The following is a 26,367-nucleotide window of genomic DNA, read 5'->3' on the forward strand; positions in this document are numbered from 1 at the left end:
ACTAGCTTATGGAATTTCTAGATGTTGCCAAAGGAGTTAATCTTCTCTATTCTCGGGAAGAAGTCATAGATTTCATCGGTATCTTATCTTTCGGTATAATTTTCAATCTAAAAAGCGTGCGTGCTTGTTGCTCGAGTACCATTACTTTGCTATGTCACATGGTGCTTGTGGATTCACAATTTATCTGAAGTTAGATGATCACTCCATATGCTAACCAAACAAAATTTCCAAAGTCTCGGTGACTGTTCATACCTTGATCAATTAGATTGTTCGCTTATGGAGCATTCTTATTGTCTAGCAATATGAAATTATATATTTTGACCAAAATAACACGCCTCGTTCTGCTCATGCTTGATCAATGCTATAACCCACATTGTGTTTTTCACACGTTCATTCCCCAAGGACAAATGGCACAAATCCATGAAAATAGTCCCTTCCAAGTGGGTTCATTCTATTTCATACTTCCTGATTTTTTCATGCTTCAATCTAGTACCCCCTTGGTCCCATAATGTAAGAGCGTTTTACACACTAGTCTTATATTATGGGAGGGGGGAAGTATAATATAGTTGCAGTTTTTCTATCCCAGAATACCTAACCAAATACTCAAATATTTTGGGACAAAAACAACGTGTCCTCAATCTAGGTATAGAAAATAATCACACAGAGGACAAGAAGGCGAAAATAATAATTTCAGCATGTCATCCTAGAAGGCCTAATCAAACACCGAGAATACTTTCAAAACAACTACAAGAACAGGAGCGTCTCCTCAACCTAGTCTTCTCCTAGTAGAAAAATAACCACACAGAGGACAAGAAGAGGGGAAATAAAAATAAATTGAGCACGGCGAGCGAAAGAGACCCCCGCAGAAGCCAACGCGACGCCAAATCCATTCCTCTTCCCTCTCCACAGGCTGAGACGAAGCCAACCGAAGCGAGCACGAACACCCTAGGCGCGCGCGCTCAGAGCCGTGGCGGAGTCGTCGGGCTCGCCGTAGGCAGCGGATGGCGACGCCCACGCCCATGGCCGGCGAGGGGACGCTCGCCGCGGTGATGCCGCTGTCGCCGCCCCCGCCGGCGGCGGCGGAGGCGGCCGCGGGGTCGGCGGCCGAGGCGCCGATGCTGATATTCCTCTACTTCCACAAGGCGATCCGCGCCGAGCTCGAGGGGCTGCACGGCGCCGCCGTGCGCCTCGCCACGGAGCGCGCCGGCGACGTGGGGGCACTGGCCGAGCGCTGCCGCTTCTTCGTCAACATCTACAAGCACCACTGCGACGCCGAGGACGCGGTACGGCCGCTGCCCCTCTGCAGAGCTCCGTTTTCTTTGAGGCATTTCGTTTTCCTCTGTTTTATCCCCCTGTAGCCGGTTGTGAATTTGGGTATGGGCTATGGAGATGCGTGGGCGCGTACGAATATTGGTGTTGTTTTGGGTTTAGAGTTGCGGAATTGTTCCCTTCGGTCTGAAGGAGCTGGGCGGGATTGGGATTGAATCGTTCGACCACTGTTAGGATCTGAATCCGGTGGACTCCATACCATGATGTTGAATCTTCTTCGGGTAGCTTTTGATGCAGCAGTGGACAGTATAAGGTTGTTTGGCTGAATCAGCCTATGCTCACATGAATAATTGGTCACACTTTTTGCCCTTCTGGCTTCTGATGTTGACATAAGGAGGTGATGCCCAAGTTGTATAAGCCGTGATACAAAAGCCTCCGTTCAATTGAAACCACAATGGTAATTTTGATATTGACATCATCATGTGAGGCCTTCTCTTTCTTGCTTCCATGGTGATGTTTTCCCACTTTCATTAGAGCACAACGTACTTTAACGGATCGAGTCGGATAGAGCTTTCTTAGTTTCAATCTGTTAGAGTCAGGGTCTAATGGAGGTCAGGTCCTTCAAGACTTTTGTGCTTAAATCTTGTTACCCTGCAGAATGATAATAGATCATCACTATTGTTTAGTGGCAGAGAATCTAACTGACAAGTAAATGCACCTTGATGTCCTATTTTCCCTCAAATGCTGCAAAAATAGAAGTTCTGTTTTGAAGCACAAAAACATTAGTGCTGTTGTAAACTTCTTTTACCTTGACCATTTTCTTCATGGGAAGAGCTGTCATAGCTGCTTGTTCAAATCTATTTTGGCAATCTATCTTTCTAATGCTTCATTGTTTATGCTTTGCTTTTTAGAAATATTGCGCAGATTAGTTATGAGTTCTTCATATCGTATTTTTTGTACTAAAACATGCTCATACTTTTTTGTTTTGACTATTGCAGGTTATCTTTCCAGCACTTGATATTCGAGTCAAGAATGTCGCTGGAACGTATTCTCTAGAGCACAAAGGCGAAAATGACCTCTTTACCCAGCTTCTTGCTTTATTACAACTTGATATACAAAATGACGATGCTCTTCGGAGGGAACTTGCATCCTGCACAGGAGCCATACAAACGTGCCTCACCCAGCATATGTCCAAGGAAGAAGAACAGGTCAGTAGCATATTTCCTTTTTAAACGGCCTCTTATCATATTAAGCAGTTCATATCCAACTAGATAAGGAAAACAGTATGCTGCTCAGTCTCTTATGTTTGAACCAATTTTGTTCTAGGGCAAGTGGATTCTATGACAATGTCACCATTCAAAAGTTGTTCTTAATGTCTGTTCATGCTCTTATTAGGCATTTTATGAAGGTGCTCATTTGTTGTAATTGTGTCGAGAAGTCCTTAACAAAAGCATCTTATTACTAGGCTGTCCAACTTTCTTGCCCCTTTTTACAACATTTGAATGCTCACGATCTCCTTTATGACAGTGCTAACAGTTATAGGATGGCAAATCAAGCTGGCAAACTTTTACTTTTAAGTATTTTGAGAGATTCTATGGTATACTCAGTAAGGATAGGTGGAAACAGAGAAGTGATGGTAGTGGGACATATGTTGTCTTCTAGTTGCTACTCTATCGTCATTGTTTTCTTAAGTCATTACCAAGGGTTCGTACGCCAGTTTCTGTATTCTGATTAAAGGGTCACACAGCTCTCGGTGTCATGCAGGCATCTTGGACTGTATTACTCTTATTCTGCATTTTTGAAATCCCGGACTGCATGTTCTGATCAGAAGTGTTTAGCTTATATGTGGATCCCATTTAAATAAGCTAGTTATCGACCTATGCACCTACACGGGCTGCATATAAATACCTCTTAACGTAAAGGGGAGTCTCTAAGGATATTTGATTGATGTGCATTTTTCTATCTGATTACACTTCACACATATCTGATTGCCTTTTTTCTACTACAACTCTTAATTCGTCAAGCGAATATTCCTCATCTTGTGATATGAAATCCGGCTGTTGTAAATTAATGGCAAGCCTCTGATTAGTAAATCTTTCATAGCTTGCCAAAAATCTTATATTATGAGACAGAGGGAGTAATACATAATGATTTGGATTTTATTATATTACTTTCTGAAATAAATGGCAGTTGTAAATTCAATTACATTTTAAATTTGATCCTACCATTATGATTGGCATCAATTACTCATTTTATCTTGCATGGTCACATGTATGCTTTAATGTTTGATATTTTTGAAATTATTCTTAACTAGGAGCCTTGTTCTTTTCATGATGAAACTAGGAGTATTTTGTATATACATCTATCTCTAAATTGGGATTTTCACTTTGTTTTGAATTTTGATCTGCACTGTAGGGTACATATATACAATTATTTACCTATCTTTGTCTTCTGTCTCAGTTTTTTAGGTGCATATACATCTAACTTTAAAGCCAAAATCCATGTGTGTCCCACAACACAAACCTATGCTCCCCCCCCCCCCCCCCTGATTTTTCCAAAAATGACATATGAGACCAAGTGCAAAGTGTAATATTATTATGCAGGGGACTGCTGCAAGGTGACACAAGTGGAAATCTACCTGGTGTAAAGTGCAATTTACTCTAATTCTGATGATGTTGGCAAATGTGTGGTGGCTTGAAGGGAGCCTCCACTTAGTAAATATAAAATTGTGTGTCTGTTCTTGTATCCCTTGCTGTTGCACTCTAAAGAGGCTTCCCATCATTGATCAGAAGCTTGGACTAATTGTTTGTTTGACTAATATAATCCAGACAAACAAGTGGGACAGCTGGGTTGCGATATTAACTTGCATGAACTAGATCTTTGGGAGTTCAGAAAATGTGGCAATTTTATTTTTTTTGGATTACGCGCTTTGCATGGTCATGTATTTGTTGTGGTGTCTGCATTCTAAAATCATATCTAGATGGTGTGATTACTCAAGATATTTGGTGTTCGTGATTGATCATATTTCATATCTATTGGTGTCTGATCATCTGATTTTCTAGGTCTTCCCGTTGCTTACCAAGAAATTTTCATACGAAGAGCAGTCGGATTTAGTGTGGCAGTTCTTATGCAACATTCCTGTGAATATGCTGGCGGAGTTCCTTCCGTGGCTCTCAACTTCTGTTTCATCTGACGAGCATCAGGATATTCGTAACTGTTTATTTAAAATAGTTCCTGAAGAGAAACTTCTTAAACAGGTCTCACAATTGCGCCTCTTTACAGTTTCTGGCAATAACTTGCTTGGTGTCCTGTTAAATTTGAGTTTTAAAATTTGTGAAGGTTGTATTCACTTGGATCGAAGGGAAAGCAACAAGAGAAGTGGCACAGAGTGTTGTCAGTGATAATTTGGAAAGAAGTCATTGTTGCAAGGATGCTTCCTTTGTTATTCAAGCGGAGAAACTTATTTATCCACTTGAACAGTCTAAAGTCGGGCATATAAAGCATACAGAATCTAATGTTGGTCAGGCTGACAGGCACCCCATAGATGAGATTTTATATTGGCATAATGCTATCCGTAAAGAACTAAATGATATAGCAGAGGAGACAAGAAGGATGCAGCAGTCTGGAGATTTTGCTGATATATCAGCCTTCAATGCGAGACTTCAGTTTATTGCAGATGTGTGCATCTTCCACAGGTATGTAGTTTTAATCTTCAATTGTTCACACTTTAATTTAAGATTTTATTGTGCAACTATGGTATATACACTCCTTTTCAATGCTGCTTTTCTATGCAAGTTGACATTTAGTATACCATTTGTTTGTTATTAATAATATACATAATTGGCACTCCCATTCATCATTTTTAGTGTTACACTGTCTGCCTTGTTTAACATACCCTGCTTGTTGCTTGGGCAGTTATGTGGCTTATGCACTATTTTTGACATTGTGGTGCACTGATGGCTTTTGCACTTTTGCTACACACATGAGTTTTATTTTCTTTATCCTAGCATGGTACGGGTGATTACAAACACTTGAGCAAGCAGTATAACAAACGTGCTAATTCTCCTAAAATTTAGGAACAGTTTAACTGAGAAGAGTTCTGCACATATGTATTATTGTTTTGTTGTACATAAAGGTATATTTTTCTGTGCATGTACTGGTGTCCTGCTAGTCACACCTTGTTGTGTACTAGAACTTGTTTTCTCCTGGTTCTTTTTTGACACCTTTCACCGGTAAAACAGAACGTTCTGAAAGTAGACTATGTACCTTCTTTAATTTCACCTGTTGCATTTTTTATTATTATCTACAGTATCGCCGAGGATCAGGTTGTATTTCCTGCAGTCAATAGTGAGCTGTCCTTCGTGCTGGAGCATGCTGAAGAAGAACGTCGATTTAACAATTTTAGATGCTTAATTCAGCAAATCCAAATGGCAGGAGCAAAATCAACTGCAGCAGAGTTTTACTCTGAATTGTGTTCACATGCTGATCAGATCATGGAGGCAATTGAGAAACACTTCTGTAACGAAGAAACCAAGGTTAGTACTTCATAGTGATGTTTCTGGGCCACTAGAATTATTGCTTTGTCTGTTAGAATGTCATCTTTGGTTTAATTTACCTAGGTGCTTCCCCAAGCTAGGGTTCTTTTCTCTCCTGAGAAGCAAAGGGAACTTCTATACAGAAGTCTTTGTGTCATGCCATTGAAGCTATTGGAACGTGTTCTACCATGGTTGGTGTCAAAACTGAGCGATGAGGAGGCATCTTCTTTTCTTCAGAATATGCGCTTGGCAGGTCATCTCCTTACTCTGATTATTTTAAGTTCCTGTCTTTATGTTTTGAAGTTTTCATTGGGAATTCAATGTTTGCTGAAAGATTCATGTGAAACAGCACCATTATGTGACACCGCATTGGTCACTCTTTTCTCTGGTTGGGCATGCAAGGCTCGCTCAGAGGATAAATCCAATTCTGGAGAATATATATGCTTAACATCAGGAGCAGCAAGATGCCTGTTGGATGATGTAGAAGAGCTGAAAAAATGTCAATCATTCTGCCCATGTGCTTCACGTACCAGTGCAGATGTTGCTCTTCATCTGGAAAATGAAAATGGTTCTAGGCCAGGCAAGCGAGGAAATGATGCAGAATCTGTTCCTGGTACTAATGGAAGTCACTGCTCTCAAATTACTGACACTGTAGCACGTCCATGTAGCAAAAAACCTTGTTGTATTCCTGGGTTGAGAGTAGACACCAGCAATCTTGGCATCGGTTCACTGGCTTCTGCAAAGTCCTTTCTCTCCCTGTCATACAATTCTTCTGCGCCCTCATTATATTCAAGCCTTTTTTCATGGGACACAGATACAGCATTGTCTTGTTCTGATGGCATTTCAAGACCAATTGATACCATATTCAAATTTCACAAGGCGATTCGCAAGGATTTGGAGTACTTAGATGTTGAATCTGGAAAGCTCATCGATGGTGATGAATCCTGCCTTCGCCAGTTCATTGGAAGATTTCGTTTATTGTGGGGTCTTTATAGGGCGCACAGCAATGCTGAGGATGAAATTGTCTTTCCTGCTTTAGAATCACGAGAGCCATTGCACAATGTGAGCCATTCATACACTCTTGACCACAAGCAGGAAGAGCAATTGTTTGAAGATATATCTAATGTTCTCTGTGAGCTTTCACAGCTACATGAGAGCTTGAACCAGCCACATACTGAAGCGAATGAAGCAGAGAAACACTATTTGAATTCATCTAATGTGATTGATTCGACTAGAAAGTACAATGAGCTTGCTACGAAGCTTCAAGGAATGTGCAAGTCTATCCGGGTCGCCTTGTCTAATCATGTCCACAGAGAAGAACTTGAGCTGTGGCCATTGTTTGATAAACATTTTTCGGTCGAGGAACAGGATAAGCTTGTAGGTCGTATAATTGGTACAACAGGTGCTGAGGTTCTCCAATCAATGCTACCCTGGGTTACATCAGCGCTTAATCAAGAAGAACAGAACAAGATGCTGGATACATGGAAGCAAGCAACTAAGAACACAATGTTCGGTGAGTGGCTAAATGAGTGGTGGAAGGGAGTTCCAACACCATCTGATTCTTCGTCAGAGACATCCCCCATTCCGGAAGGTTTGTGCTGTTGGTCTCTTATGGCTTTGCCCTCTACAATTAACAATGTTTTCAACTGCAGTGCGCCCCATGTGTTAATACCATGTTTGTTAGTCTAATCTATGGTCAAAATTTTGGCACAAAATAGGAAGGTGACCAATAAACCGAGACGGAGGTAGTAGTTGAAAAAACTGCAGTATTATCAGAATACTTAGAAAATAGTTTGTTGCCTAACCGGTGTTATTCTAATACAAGATGACACATTTTGATGCATGTTTGACCCTTATTCCCGGTATCAGAACCATGGTTTTTGCGTCGCTGTATAGTCGCCGACTAATCGCCAAGTCGTTTTCCAAAAATCAGGGCGACTCGCGACTATACAGTGACTTATGGCGACTATACAGCGACTTTCGTCGACTATACGCTGAGCCGCAGGGCTCGCGGCGACTCGCCAAGTCGCGACTCAAAAACCTTGATCAGAACTAGTTCTACAATGGGTTCCTTCCTTTCCAATGATTCTTTCTTTGACAACTATAATTTGCCATTTACAGACAGTCATTCACAAGACAAGCTTGACCAGAATGACCAGATGTTCAAGCCTGGCTGGAAGGACATATTTCGAATGAACCAGAGTGAACTTGAGGCAGAGGTTCGAAAGGTTTCACGGGATCCAACACTTGATCCAAGGCGAAAGGCCTATCTAATCCAAAATCTCATGACCAGGTTGTCATCTTGATATTTCAATGAATAAATTGTTAAGAAATATATTAATAGAATTTTATTGACACATGTGTACCTTAGCCGCTGGATAGCTGCTCAGCAAAAGCTACCGGATCCAAGATCAGAAGAGTGTAGTGAAGGTGCCGGTATACCTGGATGTTGTTCTTCTTATCGTGACCAGGAGAAGCAAATATTCGGTTGTGAGCACTACAAACGGAACTGTAAGCTTGTTGCTGCTTGCTGTAACAAGCTCTTTACATGCAGATTCTGCCATGATAAAGTTAGCGACCATACAATGGAAAGGTGAATTCTGTATTATGCAAAAACACTTATCTTGTTACCCTGAAGGGTATTTCTATTGTTTGATCATACTAGAGTGCTTTGCTTTTTGTTTTCTGTAAACCCAATTTCAAACTGCTAATCAGCTCTAGTAAAAAAAAAGATACGTAAGAAACAGATATACATGCAGTTTTTTGTCTTCATATAAAAAGCATAAAGTTCCTACATTTTGTGATTGGTTATTTCATTCATATTTCAATTGATTTCTTATTTATCCCTTTTCTTGCTTTGTTGGCTTTGCTTGTTCATATGTGGTTGCATTGCTCAGATGAACAAATACGCATCAGTTCTGTCTGAGTTGATACGTTTTCTGTTCCTTGACCTTTCTATTTATCGCTATTACCGTTCAGAATTCTGTGGCAGTGCTTCACCAATCTATAATATATAAAAATGAGGACTAGTGAGTATAGTTTCTTGTGTTGTTGAAAAGAAAGAAATGACTTCCCTAGTGTATGTTCTTTTTTCTAGACGGTTGCAATCATATCAAAATGTAAATGTGCCAACATTACTTCTGCCTGTAGGAAAGCAACACAGGAGATGATGTGCATGCTATGCCTGAAGGTTCAACCTGTCGGTCCGAATTGCCAAACTCCATCTTGCAATGGACTATCCATGGCAAAGTATTACTGTAATATCTGCAAATTTTTTGATGACGAAAGGTAACATTAGCCAACGTCATTGAAAGGTCATACTTTCTCTGCTATATAATTGGCACTGGGATTTCGAATTTTTTGGGCCATCGAACAACTGTCCCAAATTATTGTTTACGTGTTAGTTTCTATGTATTTTTTTGATATGTAGCCACCTCCACGTCCAAATTTAAATTCAAATTCGGATTAGATTACATCAAAAACTGCCATTGACATTATTTATATCTGATACATACCGGATGTACATATAAAAAGACTTGTATGTATCTGTAGTCAGTAATAATCTAGCCCACATGCAAATCTGAGTAAAGTTTTGTACGTCTGATAGAGCAGCATAACCAGCATTACTGTCGTTAGTTTTATAAGATATTTACAACAGGAAATAATTAATGCAAACCAGTTCCGTTCACCAATTGATAGTCATCATCGGTAAACAAACAAAATAATCTGTCGAATGTACTACCTTTTGAATTTAAGCTAAAAGTTGATTAGTGTTAGGAGAAACGACAGCGAGGGATTCAATGTCCATGATTACTTTTAAGGGAACAATTAGTGCAAACCAGTTCCATTCACCAATGAATAGTCATCATCGGTAAATAAAATAGTCTGTCGAATGTACTACCTTTTGAATTTAAGCTAAAAGTTGGCCAGTGTTAGGAGAAATGACTCTGAGGGATTCGACGTCCATGATTGCTTTAATCTTCCACACTTTTTGTAAGTTGTCAGAGAATGAGATACTTTTGTTTGTTTCTCCTAGCTTTTGATTTCCACAAGGTATACTTACTAATTGGCTTCATCATGAAAATTGCATTAACAGACCCTTACTTAAGAAGAAACAATGCCGCGTTTGCTCAACTTTTAGATATTTGGATGTCACCTTGGGTTATTTTCGCCAACGCTGTGCTCAGTTGTTCAAATGCAATAACACAAGCTAGAACCTGTTGGTTTCCCAAGTGGCCATGCTGTGTGATAGTTTACATTGGACATTGAAATAGCGTTTCCATGGCAAGCAATTGGGTTTCCATGGCAAGCAATTGGGCCCCTACTAATGCTGGGATATTTTACAGGACTGTGTACCATTGTCCGTTTTGTAATCTGTGTCGTCTTGGTAAAGGTCTTGGTGTTGATTTCTTCCATTGCATGAAGTGCAATTGCTGCCTTGGAATGAAACTAACAGAACACAAATGTCGGGAGAAGGGGCTAGAGACAAACTGTCCAATCTGCTGTGACTTCCTATTCACATCAAGCGCGGCAGTTAGAGCTCTTCCTTGTGGTCACTTCATGCATTCAGCTTGCTTTCAGGTATTAGCAAGTAAAATAATAATTTGTTTTTCTGATAATATATGTCTGGCTACTGGCTGTCACAAATGCTTCTGACAATTGTCAACCCCAGGCATACACTTGCAGTCACTACACTTGTCCTATCTGCTGCAAATCCTTGGGAGATATGGCGGTAAGCTGCATTACTTTTTACGGCATTGCAAATCTTTGCATTTATGTCAATGAAGTTAATCTTCATCTTGAGTCCCATGAGTGTTTTCATGTCTTAGTGAAAACTATTATTTCTCCTATTTTGCTCTTCATCTAGAGGGCATTCCACTAGCTGATAAGTGATGTTTCATAAAGCTTGAAACAGACACATTTTTCATTACTTTGATACCGGAAGCCTGTACCTCCATTCGAGAGTACACAATCAAATGTTTTATCTCTTCAGTTGTATTGTATGATTATTCTCCAGGGACAATACAATGCTGATTCCTGACGCCTGAGGGTGAATTTACTTGTGGTTTTGTTATTTAAACTCGTTCCTAAAATGCAAAATGAAGACTGTTTTGGTATTTGGGGAATACACAGTCTGGACATTTTGCTCGAGTCATGTTGAGTGACTGAATGTAATGGTAGACAAACTTCAGTGGTATTGGTATCTGAAAAAAGAAGAGGAAGCATTTTAAATTGTTGCCATTATATGAGATGCCAATTGAAAACTGCCAGTTTCGTTTTGACTTGTTTGAGATCTAGCTTCCAATCAGTTAGCTGCCGTGAAACTATTTTATCCAATACTTTAAAGTTACCATGGTAGTCTCAGAATAGTATGGACATCCTGATGTTCTTCTGTGGTTAGTTATTCCTTGGAGTGTGGGTTGTGAGCTGCTTGTCTAAATTTTGTAAGCACGTACATGATTCTTACTGAACTAATATTTATTTCTCCATTTGTCTATGTACAGGTGTACTTTGGCATGCTTGATGCGTTGTTGGCTGCTGAAGAGCTTCCGGAGGAATACCGCGATAGGTGTCAGGTATTCACGTTCTGTTCTTGTTTCATTATTTTCATATGCTGTTGTATTTATGTTCTGTTGCACTATTCATGCAGGACATTCTTTGTAATGACTGTGAAAGAAAAGGGAGATCTCAGTTTCATTGGCTGTACCACAAATGCGGCTCCTGTGGTTCTTACAATACCAGAGTTATCAAAACTGATACGGCAGATTGTTCTACCCCGAACTAGCGAGGGGAATATTCTTTCTTTTTTAGTTTTTGTCTTTTGTAAATATAGTCTTACAGAACCTTGTGTAGAATAGCTACCATATTTTTTCATCCCATAGCCAGTCATTTTTGTCAAGCATAGCGTGCAATTTACTAGGTCTGGTGCTATAATCTGTAAAAATGGACATGAGCCTGACCTTCATCCTGTCAGGTGCATCCTGCCTGCACTAAAGGCTTAGCATCCATGCCAAAGTATACAGTATACAAGTGTACCTGTACACAAATACCGACAGTCCTGCCTTCTGTGTTCAACGGTTCCGAAAGACCATTTTCGAGCAAGATTCTTACGTTCATAATATACACAGCTATTTCATGTAAAAATATACATAGCTATTTGAAATGTGTATCATTTTAACCTTCTCTTCAAAATATTTCAATTTCGGTTGCTTGGATGGGTGAGAATCCTGCCTAAGCAAATTTCCTTTTTATTCCATCTTTCTAAAGATGATTGACTGTATACAAATATAAAGAATACTCCGCCCGTCCCATAATATAAGATCTTAGGGATTTCTATTTTCATGCCCCTCATTGCTTAGCCCTCAGTTTTGCCATGCTCATTTGTAGTCCTCATTTTTGGCCTCTACGCGCGGCCTGCCCTTACAAAAGCCCAAACAGGGGTTTGTCGTTGGGTCAAATGCTTTGACTGTTACATGGCATGGTTATTGACGCGTGGGACACCGCCTGTCAGCGGCAAAACGGTTGTAGGTGGGCTCAGTTATTGACACGTAGGACACCACCTACGGGCCTATCTGTCGTGTTTGTACATGGGCTAAGTTACTGACGTGTGGAACACGCCCTACAAGCCCATTTGTCAGCCGCAACGTTGTATGTGGGCTAAGTTTTTTCTGGGATGTGCGTGGGCTAATTTACTAACGAGTGGGACACCCACTGTTAGCGGCTGCACGGTCGTACGTGGACCCAGAGCAAAATGGGCGATAAAAAAGATGCTTCCTATTATGCCAAGAAGGGTACTCAAACTCGAGACCACCCGCTTATAGAGCAACGCTAGCGCCAGACCTAGTGTGTCTACATGTGTTTTTTAACCAACGATTATCAGTAGTTCGGTATACTGCCGGGGTCTGAATGTTTTATCATCTAGTATTTGAAATTGCTTGATAACATGCCCAAATTAGGCATAATTATGGCTATTATGTTGCCATAGGAATTATGATTTATTTATTTTTTAAAAATAATTTTCCATTTTCAAGTCCTAGAAATGACATTTTTTGTGAATGAAGTGCCTCAAATAATTTTGAGAATTGGGCCCTTTCATTTTTCATCAAAAGTAGGCCACATTGGATGCCCGCTGACCAAGTTTCAAATCATTTGAGAGCATTATTGCTATATTCCATCCATTTAGGATACTTCTAGTCAATTATCTGAATTTGCCCAAATTTGAACTACAAGTGTGATGTAGTTTTTTTTTCCTGAAAATTGACAAAAATCATTTTATGCTCCAATGTTGGCGGTGCATGAACTTGGGACAACCAAAGTTCAAATTCCAACCCGTTTGGTATGAATGGTCAGCATTGCAAGTTTGACCCCATTTTGAGAGAATCAAAGAAAATGGAAAAAACCTTGAAAATTCAAATCCCTTTGCATTTAGCCTTCTTATGTGCAATACTTTCTCGGAAAAAATCATAAACTTACAATACAACAAGTTTGAAAAGAAAACCTTCATAAAATGGCCAATCTAGTAGGAACTTGCATGGATTTCAAGGCATATGCCCATTGCCATGGCATATTCCATGAGAACATGCCCAAATTTGGTACAACTATGGGTATTAACACTGTTTACAATGTTGCCAGAGGAATTATGAATTAAAAAAAAATCTATTTTCCAAGTCCCAGAAATGACATTTTTTGTGAATGAAGTGTCTCAAACAATTTTGAGAATTGGGCCCTTTAACTTTTCATCAAAAGTAGGCCACACTGGATGCCCACTGACCAAGTTTCAATAATTTCAGAGCATTATTGCTATATTCCACCACTTAGTGGACTTCTAGGCAATTATCAGAATTTGTCCAAATTTAAACTACAAGTGTGATGTAGTTTGGTTCTGAAAATTGACAAAATTCATTTTATGCTCTAATGTTGTTGGTTCATGAACTTGGAACAACCAAAATTCAAATTCCAACCCATTTGGTATGAATGGACAACATTGCAAGTTTGACCCAGTTTTGAAAAAAAATCAAAAAAATTGAAAAAGCCTTGAAAATTCAAACCCGTTTGCATTCAGCCTTCTTATGTGCAATACTTTCTGTGAAAAATCATAAACTTGCAATACAACACGTTTGAAAAAAACTTCACAAAAAAATTGCATGGATTTCAAGGCATATGCTCATGGCAATGGCCACATCCATGGCCTATTCCATGATAACATGCCCAAATTTGGCACAACTATGGATATTACCATTTTTACAATGTTGCTATATGAATTATTAATTATTTTTTTAAAAAAAAATATTTTTCCATTTTCCAAGTCCCAGAAATGAAATTTTTTGTGAATGAAGTGCCTCAAATAATTTTGAGAATCAGGCCCTCTCATTTTCCATCAAAAGTAGGCCACATTGGATGCCCACTAACAAAGTTTCAATAATTCAGAGCATTATTGCTATATTCCATCCATTTAGTGGATTTCTAGTCAATTATTAGAATTTGCCCAAATTTGAACTATAAGTGGGATGTAGTTTGGTCCTGAAAATTGACAAAAAAATTAATTTTATGCTGTAACGTTGGTGGTGCATGAACTTGGGACAACCAAAGTTCAAATTCCAACCCATTTGTTTTGAATGGTCAACATTGCAAGTTTGACCCTATTTTGAAATAAAATCAAAGAAAATGAAAAAGCCTTGAAAATTCAAATGCCTTTGTATTCAGCCTTCTTATGTGCAATACTTTCTGGGAAAAATCATTAACTTACAAAACAACAAGTTAAAAAAAAACCTTCATAAAATGGCCAATCTAGTAGGAACTTGCATGGATTTCAAGGCATATGCCCATGGCCATGGCCACACCCATGGCATATTTCATGATAACATGCCCAAATTTGGCACAACTATGGGTATTACCATTGTTTACAATGTTGCCATAGAGATTATGAATTATTGTTTTCAAAATAGTTTTCCATTTTCCAAGTCGTAGAAATGGCATTTTTTGTGAATGAAGTGCCTCCAATAATTTTGAGAATTGGGCCCTTTCATTTTTCATCAAAGGTAGGCCACATTGGATGCCCACTGACCAAGTGTCATTAATGTCAGAGCATTATTTCTATATTTCATCCATTTAGTGGACTTCTAGTCAATTATCAGAATTTGCCCAAATTCGAACTTGTGTGATGTAGTCTGGTCCTGAGAATTGACAAAAGTCATTTTATGCTCTAATGTTGGTGGTGCATGAACTTGGGACAACCAAAGTTTAAATTCCAACCCATTTGGTATGAATGGTCAGCATTGCAAGTTTGACCCCATTTTGAAAAAAAGTCAAAGAAAATGAAAAAGCCTTGAAAATTCAAATCCCTTTGCATTGAGCCTTGCAATACTTTCTAGGAAAAAAAATCATAAAGCTACTTTTGGATTGTTTTGGTGAAAATTTGGCACTTCTTGTTTGAAAACAACCAATTATTCTAAAAATAATAATAAAATGTGGGTCAACACTTGTCATAGACATGCAAACAGGGAAAAAAAATTGGACATTCCAACAGGGTAGAAATTGTTCATTGAAACATGCACAAATTTCATTTAAAGATGACAATTATTACAAACATAAACGCTACACAGCTATTGAAAAAATAACGCTAGTTCATAAACCTAACCTACTGCTGCCGCTAGTGGTTGGAAAAAGTGGTAGGCGTAAGTGAGGCGGTTGGCCTTCGCCTAGTGCCTAGGCGGTGCTTAAGCGCCCTTGGCGCGGCCTAGGCAGTAATATAGATTTTACTACCGGGGTGTATCTATGTTATTATATGTGTATTATATTAATTCAGGGCATATAAATAAGTTAACTACAAGCTACCGCCATTGAAATATGCCACGTTTGGCATATTAGTATAATATCGCATGATTTCTCGCTTGGGGTAGAATTTCATTTTCTTGCCCTGCCTAGACTTCCGCTTATGCCCTAGGCGAGGCGTTAAGCCATCGCCTATCACCTAAGCGTGCCTAAGCGTCTTCTAGGCACTGCCTTTTTCAACAGAGGCCGCTACCGATCATCGTCGTCCATGTCACAGCCGCTGCCGCCGCCGAAGATGTCCTCATCGTCCTCCTTCTTGCAGTCGTCGTCGTCACTCATGAGGTCGACGGTGACATCAGCCACCGAGGCGACAACCGCCTGTTGCAGCCCCGACGTGTCGACCGGGTCATCGGGGTAGCACTGCAGCCCTTTCGTTGATTCACACAACGCCTAGAGGAGCCACGTCAGGTCCGCAGGGTCGTCGGGCTCACCGGCTACTGCCCCCCGTACTCCGCCAGCAGCGCCAGCTCCAGCTCCGGCTTTGGCTTCAACACGAGCAGGGGGCCACCAGAGCCTGTCCCAGGCTCGGGCTTGGGCATGAGTAGGAGGACACGCGAGGTCGTCCCAGGCTCAGGCTTTGGGACTAGCAGGGGGCCGTTGCAGGAGCTCATCCTTGGCTCCAGCTTCAGGATGCACAGGCCGCCGCCGCCACGGCGGGAGCTCATCCCCGTCCCCGGCTCCAGCTTCGGAACACAAAGGTCCTCACTGCTGCTGGCACTGCTACAGCCTCCCGCAGACGTGGACCGCGGCAGCAAAATCCGGTCGTCCTCCTCGAGGTTGAGCTGCGCACGACACACGACCATGACATCGGGGAAGGTACGCCCTTCCCAGAAGACGTACCTCTCATCGATGTTGTTGTACAAGGGCAGGCAGTGGCCTCCGTCGTGGCGCTGGATGCGGGCGACATTGACCTCCCCAAGGATTTGTGGCCACCGCTGGCCGCTAGGCGCATAGCGCGGTTTGGACTGCTCCTCCGGTGGCATGCTTTACTAAAACGTGCATATTGCGCGCGATAGGGCCGGCGTGCCGACGCTGGGGATAGGCTCCACCGATCCCCCCGACGCTCAGGTGCCATCCGGCTGACAGGCGCATGTCCGGCGAGACCATGACACCGCAGCGGGCGAGGAGCAATGCTTCGTCGACCCTGAGGGTGCGAGGCATGCCGGGAATGAACACCGCGCGACGTCGCCCCCCGACTGTTGCTTCCCATCCCACCATCGTGGCTGGCCATTGTTGCGGCTGCGGAAGGGGAGACAACTAGGGTTTGGTGGAGGCGCACGATGGAGAAGGCTGTGGGCCGGCGAGGGAAGAGAAGGGGAACAAAGGGGATTGGGACATGAGTGGGTGAACGCCAGTGCGCCGCGCACGACTATAAAATACCTTAATAGGCGCATGACGGGTACGCCGACGACATGACTCCTCGTATGGAAACCGTACGGTGCGTACTCCCCTTGTGTGAAAACGCGGACGTGACCACGATGTGACTACTCATGCATGCGGGCATGCACACGGTCGATTTGAGAGCACCACGTGGCACGGTGTGTCCCACTTATCAATAACAGCAGCAGTTAACAGTCAACTCCCTTGACCAACGACAAACCCCCGTTTGGGCATTGGTGAGGGTGGGTGGCACGATGGAGGGGAAAAGCGAGCAAAAAGAGTTGGTTGGGGCAAAACTGAGGAGGACTAAGCAATGAGAGGCATAGAAATAGAAATCCCAAGATCTTATTACATCTATTCAACCCTAAAACTCCATCGAACCCAAATGCCTCACCGATCTAGTTAGACCATTGCCAATTTAGATTTAATTGTGTAATTAATTTCTCTCTTAGATTTTGCAAATTATAAACTCTGCAAATTATCATTAGTTACGAATTAACTATGGCACTACACCATAAACATTTTCATAGTAAATTGCTTGGTCAACAATGATGATATGATGGTTTGATTGAATTTTTATTGGGACAAATGCATCTTTGCCCCTAATTGGAACCTACCCACGGGTTTTGCCCTTACTTTTTGACTCTGCTCAGTTTTGCCCTTAGATTTGCCTGCGAGGTCGCCCAAATGCCCTTCGACCATTTGACCAATACTTTGAAAATTCGTAACAAATTCATATGAACTCAGAAAAATGCAAATAAGATATCAAAATGTTCAGATAAACATTACCTTTATGTGCATTTTATTTGCATTCAGGAAAAAAGTACCGTTTAAACTACTGGAGGTTATTAATGTTATTAACATTAGTAAAAATAACAAGGTATAAACAATACATTTTCATGGATAAAAATTACATGCAGATGTAGCTGATGTTTTCTGAACATCCTGATATCTTATTTGCATTTTTTTCGAGTTCATATCAACTTGTAATGAAGTTTCAAAATAATGGTCAAAGTTGTTTGAACATTCATAACAAATTGATATGAACTCAAAAAAATGCAAATAAGATATCAGGATGTTCAGAAAACATCACCTACATTTGCATGTAATTTTTATTCATGAAAAGTCTATTGTTCATACCTTTTTATTTTTAATTATGTTAATAAGATTAATAACCTTGGGTAGTTTAAACGGTGCTTTTGTCCTGAATGCAAATGACATGCGTGTAAAGGTAATGTTTATCTGAAAATTTTGATATCTTATTTGCATTTTTCTGAGTTCATATGAATTTGTTACGAATTTTCAAAGTATTGGTCAAATGGTCAAAGGGCATTCGGCGACCTCGGGGGAAAATCTAAGGGCAAAACTGAGCATAGTCGAAAAGTAAGGGCAAAACCCGTGGGCGGGTTCCAACTAGGGGAAAAATGCAATTGTCTCATTTTTTTCATCATTTATCACCATGTATTTCATGACGTGTGTAATCATTATGTACTTGGAGTGTTTCGTTTAGTCCTACATGGCACATTATCAAAGTAGAGTCAACTCGGCAAAAGTTTAAACAACTAGCTATGATTATCATGCATTGCACCTTGTGGTACGCATACCTCTCTAACGGTGACTAGCATCCCGCCATGAATTATACACCACTTCTTCATCCCTAGTGGACCGATATTTACCTTTACCACTTCAAGCTTAGACCTGTCCGAGTGAAGTATCAAGTGTCATAAGATTTCATAATTCATACATTGGACCTAAGGAAAAAAATGTTGTGGCACTACAATTAATAATGAGAGAGGTGACCATGGTACCATGCCATGATAACCACACAAAACTACAAAAATTTAACGCGACTTAAATCTTGTACTACGCAACTTCACATTTTGAATCTACAAATTACTAAATAAGGCGACATTATGATACTATGCAAATGATTAGGTAGTAACTAAAGTGGTATCATGCACTATGATACTACCCACTTTTAGAGGTCTTAACCTTGTTATTTTGTCAAAGATAAATAGTCTATGACAATGGAGTAACTAAAGTGGTATCATGCACTATGATACTTGTCTATGGTACTACCCATCGTGAGAAGTCTCAACAGGATGAATAGGCAACTACAATTTTTATTTCATTTCTTTAACAATTTTAAGTTCCACGGGCTATTAAGTTTCCCTAAATGCAACTTGGTTGCCCACAACCTACATGATGTTGTAGGATTGAATAAGTATGTCGGGTGGGGGTGAATAGACTACTAAGCCAAAAGGGACTCTTTTCCCATGTTTTAGTTTTCTAGGAAATTTTAGGCTTTTTTTGCAATCTATCAAGCACCTTACACATGCAAGTCTACAATAGTGTGAGCAACGGAAAACAAAGATATGCAAGCGAAAATAACAAGGTAGAGTTAGAGATATGCAAACACGGGTCGGCTCAGTGAATTTTTTCCATGGTTTGGATAGTTGGCTCTATCTTAAATCCATGTTGATGAACGCTTCAATTCACGAAGAACCTAAGATCATAAGGGTCACAGTTGAGAGATCCCACTAAGAGACGGTCCACCAAGGACTCTCACCCATGGAAGGTCCATGAAGGAGCAAACAACCTATTCCACCATGGCGTACGCCACGAAGGACTAGCCTCATTAAGGGTAGATCTTTGTGAAGTAGACGATCTATGAGCTCTTACAAACTTCTTGGATTCTTCACGAACTTGAAGACTTCCAAGCTCCTAACTGAGGTGCACACTCTCTAAAATCAATAAGATAGATGTTTCTTGGCGATGAATCCTTGCTCTTGTGTTTCAAAAGATAATCTCCTCAACACTCATACTCTCTCAATTATTTGGCTTTTGCATTGGAGAAGTAGTGGAAAGCAAGAGGGGGTTTGATCTCAAAGGACTGGCTTGGATGGTTGGAGTAGAAAGCCCTTTGAAATCGGTACAAGGAGGTAGAGTTGTCTCTGAGAACATATGATGAGAGTGGAGTTTGGTTCGATCAAACACATGGGATAGGTGGAAGTATAAATATGAGGGACCAGAAATCTGACTGTTATCAACTTTATTACACAACTCGGAGGCTCTAAAGTGATCATCTCTGAAGCACCGACGTGAATAAAGAGGCAAATTTTAGCTAGTTTGAAAGGTTTGACCAAAGAGCATTTGGAGGCTCCGAATGGAATACTTCAACAGTGGCACACTCTATGTTGTCACTTCAGAAATTCTGATCGGATGGCTTCAGAAATTCTGACGTGAAAGCAGAAGGTTTGCCAGACGCTTCAATGATTCCGAATGGAATTCTTGGCAGCTCGGAATGAAAAGGGGCATTGCAATATACGGTGAACTGTTCGACAATTCAGACCGGAAGAGCTCGAAAGTTCTGAAAGTGTGAAAGCTTAGGTGGATACAGTGGAGGAACTTGAGGGTTTTGAAGATTGATCTTTAAGCACATGGAGAAAGAAACTCATCACAACATCCTCAACCATTTTTGATAGTATGGACATGCCTATGGACTCAATGTGATCTTGGATCACTAAACTAAAAATGAAGAATCCTCAAGCTTGACCAACACTTGGCTTCATGTAATTTTGTAGGGGCCACCTTCAATTCCTTTGTTGCACACACAAGGAACTTCCTGAAATAATATTATATTAGGCATTAGTTCCTTGAGATATGTTGCCATTAATTAGCAAAATTTAGCAAGGGGATTAGATGCACTTTCAATCTCACCATTTTTGGTAATTTCTAACAACATAAATCAAAGCTTGGACAAAATATATAATCATGATAAAATGATGCTTTAAGAAGCATGTGTATAAAAGAGCCCCCCCTAAATTTGTGCATTATTTAAGATTTGTGTTTGAATTCAAATGCACAATCCATTAGGTACATGAGAAAAATCTTCTATAACTCATGGATCTTGGTGGAGTGCATATAAGAGATATGAATGAAAAGAAATGCACAGACAACCAAAAGAATATGTCAGTGACCACAAAAGATGCACTAGAGCATAAACAAGTAGCATAAGTGCAGTAGCATATGAGTTAAGATCACACATAGGACATAAGCGTTTACATCACACAAGAACCAAATAAAGTAGCAAGCAATATGTAACTCACTCAAACGCTCCCAAAAATCGCCTTGAAGCTAGTCTAGATCTATGACCCCTCCCCCCTTTGGCATAAATATACCAAAATGAAGAAATAGTCCTAACGACTCTCAAGACTAAGCTCGATCGATGGGCACTGGTGATGAAGACTTGGCGTTGGCTCTGTCGGTCTGGGTTGAGGGAGCGGATATGAAACTGATAACCCACAAGTATAGGGGATCGCAACAGTTTTCGAGGGTAGAGTATTCAACCCAAATTTATTGATTCGACACAAGGGGAGCCAAAGAATATTCTCAAGTATTAGCAACTGAGTTGTCAATTCAACCACACCTGAAAGACTTAATATCTGCAGCAAAGTATTTAGTAGCAAAGTAGTATGGAAGTAACGGTAACGGTGGCAAAAGTGACAGTAGCAGTTTTGTAGCAATCATAACAGTATCAACGGAAAAGTAACTTAGCAAAGATCAATATGAAACGAGCTCGTAGGCAATGGATCAATGATGGATAATTATGTCGGATAGCATTCATCATGCAACAGTTATAACATAGGGTGACACAGAACTAGCTCCAATTCATCACTATAATGTAGGCATGTATTCCGAATATAGTCATATGTGCTTATGGAAAAGAACTTGCATGCCATATTTTGTCATACCCTCCCGTGGCAGCGGGGTCCTATTGGAAACTAAGGGATATTAAGGCCTCCTTTTAATAGAGTACCAGACCAAAGCATTAACACTTAGTGAATACATGAACTCCTCAAACTACGGTCATCACCGAGAAGTGTCCCGACTATTGTCACTCCGGGGTTGCCGGATCATAACACGTAGTAGGTGACTATAACTTGCAAGATAGGATCAAGAACACAAATATATTCATGAAAACATAATAGGTTCATATCTGAAATCATGGCACTCGGGCCCTAGTGACAAGCATTAGGCATAGAAAAGTCATAGCAACATCAGTCTTAGAACATAGTGGATACTAGGGATCAAACCCTAACAAAACTAACTCGATTACATGGTAAATCTCATCCAACCCATCACCGTCCAGCAAGCCTACGATGGGATTACTCACGCACGGCGGTGAGCATCATAAAATTGGTGATGGAGGATGGTTGATGATGACGATGGCGACGTACTCCCCTCTTCGGAGCCCCGAACGGACTCCAGATCTGCCCTCCCGAGGAAGAACATGGCTTGGCGGCGGCTCCGTATCGTAAAACGCGACAAATCCTTCTCTCTCATTTTTTTCTCCCCGAACGTGAATATATGGAGTTGGAGTTGAGGCCGGTGGAGGTCCAGGGGGCCCACAAGGACAGAGGGCGCACCATAGGGGGTGGGCACCCCCCACCCTTGTGACCAGGGTGTGGGCTCCCTTCGGTTGATTCTTTCGCCAATATTTTTTATTAATTCCAAAACTGATCTTCGTGAAGTTTCAGGTCATTCCGAGAACTTTTATTTCTGCACAAAAATAACACCATGGCAATTCTGCTCAAAACAACATCATTCCGGGTTAGTTTCATTCAAATCATGCAAGTTAGAGTCCAAAACAAGGGCAAAAGAGTTTGGAAAAGTAGATACGATGGAGACGTATCAACTCCCCCAAGCTTAACCCATTGCTTGTCCTCAAGCAATTCAGTTGACAAACTGAAAGTGATAAAGAAAAACTTTTACAAACTCTATTTGATCTTGTTGTGGCAAATATGTAAAGCCAGCATTCAAGTTTTCAGCAAAGATTATGAACTAACCATATTCACAATAACGTTTAGGTCTCACATTTACTCATATCAATGGCATAATCAACTAGCGAGCAATAATAATAAATCTCGGATGACAACACTTTCTCAAAACAATCATGATATGATATAACAAGATGGTATCTCGCTAGCCCTTTCTGAGACCGCAAAACATAAATGCAGAGCACCCCTGAAGATCAAGGACTGACTAGACATTGTAATTCATGGTAAAAGAGATCCAGTCACAGTCATACTCAATATAAATTAATAACAAAGCATACAAATGACAGTGGTGCTCTCTAACTAGTGCTTTTTATAAGAGGATGATGACTCAGCAATAAAATTAAATAGATAGGCCCTTCTCAGAGGGAAGCAGGGATTTGCAAAGGTGCCAGAGCTCGAGTTTTTTAAACAAAGATAAATAATATTTTGAGCGGCATGCTTTCATTGTCAACATAACAAGTAAGAGATCTCGGTATCTTCCATGCTACATACATTATAGGCGGTTCCCAAACAGAATGGTAAAGTTTATACCCCCCATTACCAACAAGCACACTCCATGGCTGGTCCGAAACAACGAGTACCGTCCAACTAACAACAATCCTGGGGGAGTTTTGTTTGCAATTATATTTTGATTTGAGCATGGGACTGGGCATCCCGGTTACCAGCCATTTTCTCGTGAATGATGAGCGGAGTCCACTCACCGTGAGAATAACCCACCTAGCATGGAAGATGTTGACAGCCCTAGTTGGTACATGAGCGATTCGAGCATACAAAACAGATTATCATTTGAAGGTTTAGAGTTTGGCACTTGCAAATTTACTTGGAACGGCAGGTAAATACCGCATATAGGAAGGTATGGTGGACTCATATGGAACAACATTGGGTTTATGGGAGTGGATGCACAAGCAGTATTCCCGCTTAGTACAAGTGAAGGCTAGAAAGAGACTGGGAAGCGACCAACTAGAGAGCGACAACAGTCATAAACATGCATTAAGAGTAACCAACATTGAGTGCAAGCACGAGTAGGATATAAATCACCATGAACATAAATACCGTGGAGGCTATGTTGATTTTGTTTCAACTACAGGCGTGAACATGTGCCAAGTCAAGCCACTCGAATCATTCAAAGGACGATACCATCCTATCATACTACATCACAACCATTTTAAAAGCATGTTGGCACGCAAGGTAAACCATTATAAACTCCTAGCTAATTAAGCATGGCATGAGTAACTATAATCTCTAATTGTCATTGCAAACATGTTTCATTCATAATAGGATGAATCAGGAACGATGAACTAATCATATTTACAAAACAAGATAGGTCGATTTCATACAAGCTTTTCCTCATCTCAATCATTTCATGATATATCGTCATTATTGCATTTCACTTGCACGACCGAACGGTGTGGATAATAATAATAGTGCGTGTGCATTGGACTAATCTGGAATCTGCCACATTTATTCAAAGGAGAAGACAAGGTAATATGGACTCTTTTGTTAGATCAACAATAATGCATATGGGAGCCACTCAACGTTTTCATCGTGGTCTTCTCCTCTCGACCCCCAAAGAAAAGAAAAGAAATTCAAAGAAACACACAAGCTCCCAACAAGCAAAAGAAGAACGGGAAATCTTTTTGGGTTTTCTTTTAATATTACAACTAAGCATGCATAGAAGGTAAACTAACTACAACTATTTTTTTTGGTTTTTCTTAAGGTTTTTCAAACACACAAGAAGAAAGCGGGAAAAAGAAATAAACTAACATGGATAATACAATGAAAAAGTATGAACACCGACAACTGAAATGAATGTATGAACATGAATGTAATGTCGGTGAGAAATACGTAATCCCCCAAGCTTAGGCTTTTGACCTAAGTTGGTCCATGGCCACGGCTAGCCTGGTGGATATCCAAAGTTGTAGTCGGGGTTGTACTGAGATGCGTCAGCTACTGCCTGAAGGGCCGCAGCATGGAGGCGAGAAGCCTCCGCTATTCTCTCATACTCGTTTGCCTCCTCTCTAGTTATAAAATATCTCCCGTTTACTTGAAAGTTAAAGAAGGCAGGAGCAGGAAGAGTAACATGGACGGCGCGCCGTCTATCAAAGATTAGTCGGCACTGGAGGAAATGTTCGTTCCTCTTAAGAAACTGGTAGCGTACCATAGCATCATAATCCAAAATAGCAGGTGGCAACTCAATATCATACCATCTTATGGGTACACCCAAATAATTAGCTAAACGAGTTGCATAAATCCCACCAAATAAATCTCCATATTTAGCATTAAGATGTAACCTCCTCGCAATAATAGCCCCCAAGCTATATCACTTATCACCTAACACCGCACACTTGATGACACTAAGATCTGGAACGCAAAGGTGGCTATGATCATGTTTACTATTAATGCATCTTCCTATAAAGAGAGCAAAATAATGTATAGCAGGAAAGTGAATGTTCCCTATGGTGGCTTGTGTGATATTTCTAGTTTCCCCCACGGTGATGCTAGCAAGGAAATCATTCCATTCAGATTTGTGAGGCTCACTAAGAATACCCCATTGTGGAATTTTGCATGCATCACAAAAGTCTTCTAGGTCCATGGTATAAGATTCATCATAGAGATCAAACATGACAGTGTGAGTATTGCGCTTAGATGAAAACTCAAACCTCCGCACAAAGGAATCGGTGAGATAATAATATTGTAGGCACTTGTCTGACAAGAAGTCTTCAAGGCCGGCATTTTGTACGTATGTATAGAACTCATCCTTGAAACCTGCACGAACCATAAATTCATCCAACGGCCATTCACAAGGCCGCACTTGAGCTTCCCTTGGTGGTTCAAGGTCCGGTTCGCGTATCGTGAGCCTCGGTGCTTGCTTCCTCGAAGAACCACCTTGGTACATTCTCCTAGACATTTTTCTTCCTCTGAAAAATTTCTGAAATTTTTAGTGACTCAAAATAAAAGTGTACCAAACTCAACAAAATTGATAGCAACTACTCCTACAAGTGCCTAGAGGCTATATCATGCATCAAAACTACTTTGGACCATATAAATTTGACATGCAAGCTCAAGAACAAGGTCACCACAGCAGCAAAAATTTGCAATAAATAAAGCACTAGACCAAAAACTAATTGGACCATTGGAGGAGTCACATACCGAAGAACAATCCCCCAAAGAAGTTTTGTGAGTGGAGCTTTGAGCAAGGAGATCGAAAATGGCAGCAAAATGAGCAAGAACACGAGTTTGAGCTATGGAGTGAATTTTTCTGGAGGAAGACGAAGTGGATGGGTGCTGGAATAAGTGGAGGGGACCCACATGGGGCCCACAAGGACGGGGGCATGCCCAGGGAGGTTAGGGCGCATCCTCCACCCTTGTGGCCAGTTGGTGAGGCCCCTGGTTTGTGTTCAGTGCCAGAAATTGTCAAATATTCTATAAAAAATCATACTAAATTTTCAGGGCATTTGGAGAACTTTTATTTTTGGGACATTTTTAATTCAGAAAACAGACATAAAATACTA

At 40.7% G+C, this 26,367-nt stretch overlaps 1 protein-coding gene across 1 annotated transcript; it reads left to right on the forward strand.

Moving 5' to 3' along the window:
* Positions 1–841: 841 nt before the first annotated feature.
* On the forward strand, positions 842–11,948 carry LOC123078939 (zinc finger protein BRUTUS). The gene is made up of 14 exons (XM_044501595.1): positions 842–1,283; positions 2,268–2,477; positions 4,332–4,526; positions 4,609–4,964; positions 5,579–5,804; positions 5,889–6,057; positions 6,154–7,395; positions 7,926–8,097; positions 8,176–8,397; positions 8,955–9,092; positions 10,151–10,385; positions 10,477–10,536; positions 11,309–11,380; positions 11,455–11,948. The coding sequence occupies exons 1-14, from the start codon at positions 1,002–1,004 to the stop codon at positions 11,587–11,589; spliced, it is 3,714 nt and encodes a 1,237-aa protein (XP_044357530.1). The 5' UTR covers positions 842–1,001; the 3' UTR covers positions 11,590–11,948.
* Positions 11,949–26,367: the final 14,419 nt, after the last annotated feature.

The sequence above is a fragment of the Triticum aestivum genome, chromosome 3D (assembly GCF_018294505.1).
Source record: "Triticum aestivum cultivar Chinese Spring chromosome 3D, IWGSC CS RefSeq v2.1, whole genome shotgun sequence".
Lineage (NCBI taxonomy): Eukaryota > Viridiplantae > Streptophyta > Magnoliopsida > Poales > Poaceae > Triticum > Triticum aestivum.

Bases quoted from the DNA above. Each gene is read 5' to 3' on its own strand.
- LOC123078939 (XM_044501595.1), top strand. From the start codon at position 1,002: ATGGCGACGCCCACGCCCATGGCCGGCGAGGGGACGCTCGCCGCGGTG. The intron at 7,396-7,925 runs GTTTGTGCTGTT...TGCCATTTACAG, and splicing joins GACATCCCCCATTCCGGAAG to ACAGTCATTCACAAGACAAG. The intron at 11,381-11,454 runs GTATTCACGTTC...CTATTCATGCAG, and splicing joins AATACCGCGATAGGTGTCAG to GACATTCTTTGTAATGACTG.